This window comes from Alosa alosa, chromosome 4 (genome assembly GCF_017589495.1).
Source record: "Alosa alosa isolate M-15738 ecotype Scorff River chromosome 4, AALO_Geno_1.1, whole genome shotgun sequence".
NCBI classification, from domain to species: Eukaryota; Metazoa; Chordata; class Actinopteri; order Clupeiformes; family Clupeidae; genus Alosa; species Alosa alosa.
Window position 1 is genome coordinate 25808520 of NC_063192.1, and position 10923 is coordinate 25819442.

The 10923-nt window shown below is 44.9% G+C and overlaps 1 protein-coding gene across 2 annotated transcripts; it reads left to right on the plus strand.

Moving 5' to 3' along the window:
• The first annotated feature begins 2832 nt into the window (after nt 1-2832).
• Nucleotides 2833-10923, plus strand: zgc:153867 (uncharacterized protein LOC337226 homolog). 2 transcript variants are annotated; one of them, XM_048240966.1, is made up of 7 exons: nt 2833-2960; nt 3719-3746; nt 6800-6943; nt 7112-7285; nt 7585-7662; nt 8365-8400; nt 10164-10923. In XM_048240966.1, exons 1-6 carry the CDS (start codon nt 2958-2960, stop codon nt 8391-8393), a joined length of 456 nt encoding a protein of 151 aa, XP_048096923.1. In that variant the 5' UTR covers nt 2833-2957; the 3' UTR covers nt 8394-8400; nt 10164-10923. The 2 variants fall into 2 exon arrangements, with proteins under 2 accessions (XP_048096923.1, XP_048096922.1); XM_048240965.1 differs by lacking the exon at nt 8365-8400.

Sequence of the window (10923 nt, forward strand, 5' to 3'; positions counted from 1 at the left end):
TAAATGCAGGCATTCTGACACACACACACACATCTAGATATCGGGAGGTGTGCTTGCGTTCACACACATACACAAAAACACCCACACATACACATATTCTGACACACATACAAATACGACAGGGACTACATATAGCATGATGGTTCTCTAGAACTGTAGCCTACACCCACACACACACACACACACACATATGCAGTCTCTCGACATCTCACTCACACATACTCATCCTCTGCAACCTCTTCCTCCTACCTGGTCTCTCTCTCCCTCCCTCTCTCTTTCTCTCTCTCTGTATCTTTGGTGCTCAGCAGAGTCACAGATCTGACACACTTTCTTTTCCCACAGTTCTCCACTCATATTCCTCACGGCAACCCAAGCAGTCGGAGACAGGGAGGAGAAGAGAGATAGAGAGAGAGAGAGAGAGAGAGAGAGAGAGACCAAGAGAAGGCAGCTGGACAAAAGGGACTACCGTTTTGACTGGAGGTAATGGCACCTAAAAGGGAACCGTCTATCAAGAAGTCTCCGTCCGGGGGGACTCTGCCGCGGCTGGGCCCTCCATTCCCCTCCCTTCCCCAGGCTCCTTCTCCGCCAAAGCCAGCGCCAGAGATGAAGCCCCGCATGCTGCGTCCTTCTGACGCACCGTTTGACCCCAGCACTTTGGAGGTGAGTTGACGGTGCCATCGCGCCCAGAGAAGCACAAGACCTGGTGGGGTGGGTATGGATTGCTCCAGCGTGGAGAACTGATTTGTCTGTTTGGCCAGCGAGCGACGTCTGATACCCACACACTGTCTAAAATTAGAGCAGTGAAGGATGGCCCGGGAAGCAAGCCAATCTCTACAGGATTGTCGAAAATATGTTTTAAAAATTTAATTAAATTGTAATTGTGTCAGGTTAAGTCTCTTACATTTCTAACAGTGGCCCATATTGCATGTGACTCTGAGTAGATGCCAAATTTAAGTAAAACACTGTTATATGTTATGTGATGCAATTTATGTGTATCCCAAGTTGTCACTCTCACTGACAACTTAATTTGTTAAAAGGAGCCTGCATGCCTAGTTGATGCCACTACTGTGTGTCTGAATATATGGTGATGGATGATCTGCTGACTTTATTGTTGTATATCAATTCAATATATATATATATATATATATACTGTATATATGATATGATATGTTTTTGTTTAGATTTCATTAAGTTGTATGGGTTAATTAGGCTGGCTAGCGCCACCACTTCTCAATGAGACGTGGTCTGGGAACCAAACGTTAATTTTCTCGTATTTGAAAAAAATGCCCAGATCCGTTTATTGGGTGCCACGGATGTCTATCAAATGCGTCTGTGCATAGCTCATCATCGTCTTGCTTTCCCCCTTGTTCTGTGATTGGTCCCCTATCTCAGGCGAAAATTTGCTCCATGGTCTCCAGGCTGCCTTAGCAGCGTGAATCAAATCGCGCGCAAGGCAGCATGGGAACACCCAGGCTATGGGTTAATGGGTTATCCATCATTCTGCCGATAACATTGATGAAAAGGAACATGGCTGCCAGTGCACTGTTGATTTTCTGTTCATTTCTACTACTATCTGGATCATAAGTTATTCCATTTGGTGTATCCTTAATTGCAAAGTTGGGTTCAAATCCCAACAGCATGTACAATTTGTTGAGTGCCAAACTACCATCATACTTAATGGTGATGGTAACACCACAGACTTTTCCCTTTTCCGCATAGGAACCCTTGTGACCTAAGTCTATATGTTGATTGGTCCAACTTATAAGTCACGCCCACTGTCAACCTAAGTTGAATGGCCAATTTGCAATGGGCAACCAGTTCCTATGGCCACTTAGCCAGTGCGAATGCAAATGGCAATGACTGTTCCTATAACTAAGTTCCTGTAACTACTAGTCAGGCATTGGTAGAGAAATCAGTAACAGAGTTTTAATTTACAATAGTATAGGCTACATCTAGGGAGAGGCAGCATGACTTGACATAAAGATCCACCAGCTGATTTAACTATACAAGCAAATAGTCAGGGGTCAATTCTTCCAGGTTGATGAGAGATGGTGTTAGTCATCCCATCTTGTGTGGACCACACTGAATCAGACCTGATTAATGCTAACCTAGCAATTCAGAGTAACCTCGAATCCTTATGCAGAACAGTGACACACTGCAAAAACATTAGTCCCCCTCCACAAAGATGGTTGAACAGAACAGAATGACATGTAGCCTAAACACAGTCATGCTGTAGGCTATGCGGAGGAGCAGATCATAGAGAAAATGCTGACTGACTTCATTGAATTCTTCTATCCAGCCACAATTCTGACTGTAAGATAAGGGTATAAAACTACTTATGAATATAAAAAAATATTAATTCTGATTTCAATAGGCTACTCTCAATGGTAGGCTAAAACATAAGGCGTCCATACATCACTTATTGTGGGAACCAGTGCTATAACATAGCCTACAATTGCCTATGCTGCTGCAAAGGCAATGCTGCTGTTTCGAATTTCCCCTGGAGATCAATAAAGTATCTATCTATCTATCTATCTATCTATCTATCTAAAATAACCTACCAGAACTGTGAAATTAAAGACATTATATTCTGTGCTATAGGCCTACTCACCACCATGTCACTCACTCTCATCAACACCTTTCATTGACCTGATTTTAGTATAACATTGTCCATTAGCCTATCTCATTAAAACCACAAAACAATATGCTTGTTTAAAATCACCACCAATTGGCAAAAAAACTTCAGATCCAGCTGTGGTTAGATAACATCAATCCAAATGAGGGAGTGTCTTGTCTTCCACGTACTAAGGGGTCAAGTTACAGATCCCGGCCCATGCCTTTACTGGGCATGCTCTGACGGGTTTGTCTTTTCTTTTACTGGCCCACTTACTTCCTACTTCTCACATTCCTGTCTCTGCTCTCGGTCTGTGAAACGACTCTCCCCTCCAACTGCAGACATGGTAGGCTAGTGGACTTTTCCCTTTTTGATAATTTGAACTAGCGCAACATATATTTTGTAGTTATACGCTCAAGTTGATATCTGATCAAACATCTCTCTCATTGTGTAGGTTCGTGGATGTTAACGTTAGCATGTGGGAGTTTAGCGGGCTAATATCGAAGAACTAACATTAGTAGTAAGCTAGCTGATGTTACTGACGTTTGGCTTGGGTAATGTTTGAATTGGCCACACCCAAATGAAAAATTCTCCCAAAATGTGTTAATTTACGATGCAACATTTGTCCAAATGATCATCCAGTACAAGCTAATGATCTCAGAAAAGAACGTAGCTCCTTATGCGGCTAAGAAATTAAACGTTTTCTTGTTAACGCTGCATCCGCTAAGCAACATCTTGTAGAAGCTAGCTAGTCTTCAGTGTTAGCTCAGCAGGCTAAGTTTCGCCAACATAGAGAACAAGGCAGATGACTTACTTAGGAACAGTATTCAGTTGATAATTTGGCTTTTGTGTATGTTTCGTCCTCTGAAATGTGTTGGACTTTTACGAGACCGCTATCTGTGAGGTTATCTGGCTTTCGGTTGTCTGTACTGTTGTTAGCTAACCACATGCTAATGTAGCCATATAACCCCATGAATTTTCAGGTTAACGTTAAGGCCACATCTTTATAAGGAAAATGAGACTCGTTTGTTGATCTTAATTGACGTTACACATTTCATTGATCATACCTCGCACCATGCTCATCACGACCTTTTCTTTAAACAGTCGGACTTCTCAGAAGATCAGATTATTGGTGAGTGAAACGCTGTCAGAATTGCATGCCAGTGCCTCGTCCATCTACCCTTTCTTTCCCTTTTCCCACCTTGCGACATCACCATCTTATTCTCATTCCTTTAGTTGTGGTCTGACTCTGACCCCCCCTTTCCTTCTTGCTTTTGTTGTATTCCTTCTGCTGAAATTTGTCCTTTACAGATTGAATTTAACTTGGATCAAATCCACGGTGAGTCTGAACAAGGGCTCTAAATTAGGCATATTTCTTAAACAAACCCGTGCCACCCATTTGAAGTCATTTGCAGTGTTTCGTGTTGTCTGTGTTGAAGCATGCGTTGGAGGGCACTATCACATTAGTTTGTTAATATGATTTTCTGTTTGGGTTGTGTGACCTTAATCCAGACAGTAACGTTAACTTCAAACTAATTTCTGTGACAGTGTGCATTATAGTCAGCTGTATTGTAGACCGGTTGCTGCATCATATTGTGCAACATGTAGATATGAGAACGTGGGCACATTTAAGTCATATCACATCTTGCCATGTGTTACCGATTCCACTGATCCCAATTTGTTTTCATATGAGCGCCTAGTTTTGTTTTGGAATGTAGTAGGCGACAGCTAATGTTAAGAGGTACAGGAATCTGTAGGCCTATATATGGCGTGTTTCTTCTTGCTTCATATTCTTAACGTTAATATGTCTGCATTATGTTGCTGTAAGACAACAGCTGTATATTCTAGCCTTTCAAACTCTTAGCCTTAACTTCACTGACTCATTATGCATTCGGTCACTGTTGCCTTTTTAGGGCTTCGGCGCTGGAGTTGACGAGTTCCATCCGCTGTTTAGTGTAGGCCTAGCACGCTTGACATAATACCTCTCACTCCTCCCGCTATTCGACACTGCCTTATATGGTGAAAGAGCTCTAGTCTGAGGAAGGCATGGAACAGGCACATTCCAGCCAACAGGAAGAGGAAAACAACACAGTCTGGACTCTGGGGAATAGAATGGAGCCCCATGTGAATTAATTGCTAGAGTTTTATCGTAGTTTAAGTCTAAACTTTCTCAGTTTTCTTACTTCCTGTTTTTCAATTTCGACAAGTGACATGACAAAATCATGTGTTTTTGCAAGGCTGGGCCTGTTGCCAAATGCCTGTGTGGATTTTGTTGAGTGACAGATCTTGGTTGCAATGCTTTCAGTAGCATAATGTGCACTGCACTTTTATGGTTTTTGTTTGTCATTTGTATTCTATATACAGTAAGTTTGTCAGATGCAATGTCCTTAGAAATTGATGCAAGTCTGGAATGTGAGACTAACTGAATGTGCTTACTTTGCCTGGGGTATGTAGCTATGAGATCAGAGTGGTGTGTCTGCTCTCACTCCAGTCGGTGCTTGTTTGCAGTGTTTGTTGTGCCTTGTGTCTCCTGGTCCTGGCCTTAACGGGCCAAGTGTAGAGCGGCTGAAAGCTTTCGCTCTGGCCCTTTAGCTAGAGATGCACCGATATGGAATTTTAGGGCCGATAACGATAACCGATATTTATTGGTTTGTTGTGACCGATACGATAACCGATAATATTACTCTTGAAAAACATTTGTGAAAAGTGATTTGGGGAAAGCATTTAATAAGCATAATTTTATTGCAGTAATTTTACCTACCACCAAATGATGGACAGAACTCATAATAGTCCTCAATAGTACGGCAGTCAACAACATAACAGTAGCCTAGCCCTACAGTATGTGTGGCTCCTTTAAGTGAACCTGACGTCAGTAAATTGCGAGTGAGTGGCTAGAGAGTTTGAATCGTTTTCATTTAGGACTAAACGCTCATAAACGGCTCAGCTTGGAATAAGCTACAGTATAGCGACCAAATCAGAGTTTGTGAGGGAAACTTAGGTTTAGTTTCAACTGCGGGTAACTGAATAAAGCTGCAACTCCTCAGACTGTATCTTATGTCCGCTCTACTCTGTTGCGCACAACCTGCTGCAGCAGAAATGGAAGGTTTTAATAACTTATTATGATGACCTGTCTGGAACTGAAGCAAGAATGGTTAGCATATTTCTAGGTAATAATACAAAACCCAAGCTTAAGTAATGCAAATATAATATTAAAACACAACTTAGAACTAGGCCTACTTATGTACTCGTCCCACTAACGAGTTTGTTTATTTGTTTCCCCGACCGTTAAATGGCGGATCATTCATTAGAGGTATTTTGAGATGCACAGATTCCCAAATGAACGCATATCCACAGATTTTGTTAGAGTGGTGAAATACATTCACACCGCTGACATTATATTGAGGAAAAAAGTATAGCCAACCAAGCTCAAGTAGGCTAGCTCAGTGTAGCCAGACGGACCTCCACGTAGGGCCTAAATTAGGACTCAAAAAAAAATATCGGCCAGAATTCTGTTATCGGACCGATAATAATATTTTCATTTTTTCACTTATCGGCTAATAATATATCGGCCGCCGATATATCGTGCATGCCTACCTTTAGCTCATCGCATTGTTATTACCTGTCTGATTAGATTTAATCAACCTGTCTTGGCTGGGAGCAGCCTGTCTCAGGTAGACAGATGTCTCAGACAGATAAGATTCCACCACTGACTCCTCCCCTCCTTGTGTAGAGCAGGTCAATGGAAGCGGTCAGTGGCATTAATATTGATGTCTACTCTTTTGTAGTGTTCCAGCTCATTTTCCTCCCAAGCTGTGGTTCAGCAGGCTTATTTTCAGTTCCTTGAGTTGAGTGTTGATGACCGGGTCAGTTTGGCCTTATCGTGGCTGTGCTGCTTTGGTTCATCCCGTGCATGTGAATCGTGTTCATTATCCATTTAATTTACTTTATTAACCCCCAATCCACACAGCTCATTGGTTTCTGGTCTGCCTCTCATCTGCTTTTTCTACCTGTTCCTCTCATCTCTCAACCCTATGTCCTGTCTTCCTCGCTCTCACAATCATTCACTGTAGACCTCTGATGAGTATTGCACTTCAGACTTGTTTAAGAGGCATTCTCATTGGCTGTGTCTCTCTCTCTCTCTCTCTCTCTCTCTCTCTCTCTCTCTGTGTGTGTGTCTGTCATCAGAGTTCAAAGAGGCTTTCCTCCTCTTCGACCGCACGGGCGATGGCAAGATCAGCTTTAGCCAGTGCGGGGACGTCATGCGTGCTCTCGGCCAGAACCCCGTCAATGCCGAGGTGCTCAAGGTCTTGGGCAACCCCAAAGCCGAGGGTGAGCAGCCCAACACCAAAGCAGTACTCTCACCCTTCGAGTAAACATTAGTCATAGGCTATCTCCTCTGATGACTTTGAATTGTGAAAGTTTTTTTTCCCATGGAAGCCAGGCTTCCTGATGTTGCCTAAAGAGTTGATGTATTTCCTGAACCCCTCCTCTCTCCAGAGATGAACCACAAGATGCTGGACTTTGAGCAGTTCCTGCCCATGCTGCAGGCCATCGCCAAGAACAAGGACCAGGGCTCGTTTGAGGACTTTGTGGAGGGCCTGCGCGTCTTCGACAAGGAGGGCAACGGCACGGTTATGGGCGCCGAGCTCCGCCATGTCCTCACCACGTTGGGTAAGCCCGCCGTGCTCCGGGGAGGAGGGGTATTTTTAACTTCCTGTGTAATCAGGTCAGGTAGAGGGGCGAGTGCCCTTCTTACAGCCCTTCAAACTTCGTCATTTGCGTCTGTATTATACTTGTGATGTGTATAGTAAGCTAGAGAAGCATGAATGTGACCGTCCGCTTCTCTCTCTCTCTCTCTCTCTCTCTCTCTCTCTCTCTCTCTCTCTCTCTCTCTCTCTCTCTCTCTCTCTCTCTCTCTCTCTCTCTCTCTCTCTCTCTCTCTCTCTCTCTCTCTCTCTCTCTCTCTGTAGGGGAGAAGATGTCAGAGGAAGAGGTAGAGACGCTCTTAGCAGGACATGAGGATGCCAACGGCTGCATCAACTACGAAGGTGAGAGAAGGGACGGTAGTGTGTATGTATCCGGAATAAAAATCCGGCACCTTTTGTTGAAGTGAAACTGTGACTGCCTAACCAATTGTTTGCCTGCCACTAGTGTTTGTTTGTTTGTTTGTTTACCGCCATGTGAGCAGCATGTGCTCGGAATAACAATGGCAGTGCAGAATGTCAAGATTCTGGAACTGAATTACTTTCATAAACTGTGACTTATCACCCCCTGTGGAGAGATGTCTGAAGAAAGTCCTTGCAACTAGAAAGAAATCACACTTAAAGGCACACTGCAAGATCATTTTCTGGTGTTGGGAAAGCACGCCTAATTTGTCCATTCAGTGACTCAATAGAATTAGAGGCACACACACACTAACTTACAAATGAGGTCCTTTTATGGCAACATCATGGTTACATCATCTTGCAAAGTTTACCTTTAAGTGGTGATACAGGTTATCTGACATGCATGTAAATTGTGGATTCTAAAAAGGACATGGCAACCAGCCAAACGGCAGCAAGTCATTGTCCCATTGAGATCACCAGGCTGCCTTACGTTCTCAGTTACAGGGACTCTGTGATGGCGGTTAAGTGCTGATAAGAGGTGATAAGTAACAGTACTTGTAGTGTAAGCGAGAACCCTGTGCCTGGGGTGAAGAAGGGCTAATGACCGCTGTTTGATGTCTTCTGTGACCTGTTCTCCCTCCACAGCGTTCGTTCGCCACATCATGTCTGGCTGAGTGCCGGGTACGGGCTCACCTCCCCCCCCCCCACCCCTCCGCCCGCCCACACCTCCAGCAACGTCCCTACCGGCAGCGCCTCCAGCGGAGGAGAGCGGGCCTCCACCTCCACACACCACTGCACCATACTGCCACGGCCACGCGCCAGCCAGCCAGCCAGCAGCCCTCACCCCTGTGCAGCAACTGCTGCCAAATGGGCACCACTAAACCATTATGGAACTAAATGAAGGTCACCTTTACAGTTGGCCTTCTGTTTTTTTTAAACGGTAGTTGAATCTGGCGACGGGAGGTTCCACCTCTTACACGGGGGTGACTGTGGGTCGGCGGCTGCGGTAGGAGAGCGTGTCGGCTGGGTTGCTTTTTTTTTTAGTTTTGTGGAGCGTGGAGGTTTCGACTCGTTTTTTATCTATTACTCCTTTCCCATTCCTCTTTCTCTCTCTCTCTCTCTCTCTCGGTCTCCTCTTCATCCTCCTCTTCGGCAGCCCTGTTTCTGGCCCTGGCTGCAGCATGCCCTCTGCATGTGTCGGGCAGCCCCTCTGCCCCCACTGGCCGGGCTCAGGGGCATCACAGGTCTAGTGCTGAAGGGCAGGGCAGCGGAGCGACAACCAGCACGGCTAAAGAGCAGCGAGACAATGATGGCTGCTGTCAATGGGGCAGAAGAATTATCTACAGGTTTATCCAGTCATTCCGTTCCCTCAGACAAGAATATGCGCAATTGGCCGCACCCAAACAAGTGGCGTCACTTAGTGTTAGCATAGTGAGTGCATCGAGTGACTTTGTAGACAAACAAGTCTTCTGTACATTTAATGGTTTCCCAAACCACACGCGATGGACTCAAGTCATTTCTGTGACTATGGGCTTGACCTTTCCATCAGACCTCTGCTCTCTGGACAGGCCGTTGTCGCCCCCCCCTTCCTCCCTAACCGACCCGTTGCAGTGAGCTGCTCTTCTGCTGGCGTTGGCCTTTCCTCCTGATGGACACTGGTTGATAGCTGGGCCCCTAAAGACCTGTCTGTACTTCATGCTCTTTTTCTAGCCCCCATCCCATTGTGCTCCTTGATCCTTCCGGTTCCTTCCTTTCTCTCCCGGGCCTAGCCTCTTCTCTGCTTCTCAGATACCTGGAGGAGCTTTTCTAACCGATTCTTGAATCCTAGAACTGGTCAACCCTCCTCCCCCTTGAGCTCTCTGGCTGAGTAGGAGATAGAGACGATCTCTCACTCCATTTCTCCTGTGGCTTTTTTTCTCTCCTGTGTGACTGAACATGTTCTCTGTGTGTGTGTGTGTGTGGTGGTAAAATGGTGGTGTGATTTAAAAAAAAACAAAAAGGAATGGGGACCAGCCCCCTGCTACAGCATCCCACAAAGGCCAAAAAAGTCTTAGGCACAGAGAAGATTATACACAAATCAAAGAAGTTTTGGGTGTCATTAAATGCATTGTATTCACTGTTTTGAACTTTTGGCTGTCAGAATGAATTGAATATGATATTGCACTGTTTCAGAATAGTTATCAGTTATCAGTTATCAGTGCAATTATGGTAAGGAATTCCTTTCTCAAGGCTCTATACCCCTGTGCTTAAAAATAGTTTACAGACTCCGTAAACAGTCAGTCCCAAAGATATAATGGGAAGGGGAAGCCTTGTAGTTCTGTTCCATAAAGGGAGCTGCAACAAGTGCAGTGTGTTGACAGGAGTTTATGCTGTAGATGGGGCCTGGATCCCCTCCACTGTCGGCTGATTGGTCTGACTTTGCGCTCTCTCTCCTCTCTACACAGAGCTCGTCAGGATGGTCATGAACGGTTGAAGATGCAGGACCATGGCATTTTGTGCTTCTATTATTATTATTACTATTATTTCATTCCCCTTTTTGCATAATTTTTTTTTTTTGTTTGTTTTCTGTGTTTTTATTTTTTTTCCTGACACATTTCTGTTGCATGTGCACACCTTTTTCTTTTATCCATTCCCTGAAGCCAATGCACCTCTCTTGAAGCCCCCGGCTCTCTTGCATTGGTCCTCATTTGGGTTTTCTTTTCAGAAGTGCCTTTATCCCGCCCCGCCCCTCTCACTTTGACTCCTGCCCCTGCTGTCTTTGTCTTTTCTCCCCTGGCGCTCTGGAATCAGACCTGCATGAGAGAGAACCATACTGTGTGCTGACACCAACCTGCAATAATAATACCCTCCTTAGATGCAGCACAGCCACCCCGTACTCCTGCTAAACGCCACAGTTCACTTGCAATGCTTGCCCACTGGCATGAGAAGGGTGTGTGTGTGTGTGCGTGAGTGTTTGTGTGTGTGTGTGAGAGAGAGAGAGTGATCGAGAGACAATGCCCCAGTGGCCTGGCCAAATATGGTCAGAACAGGCTCCGTCTGGTTCTCTCTTCAACACTCCCTCATTGCCAGTGCTATGCAGAAGATCGATGTCCAAGGCAACCAATCATGAATTTGAAGTGAAGACCAATTAATCTCACAAAGGTTTTATGTTCTTAAACCCCATGTAAGATTCCATGTTTGAATAAAAACAAACCTTTAACTGAT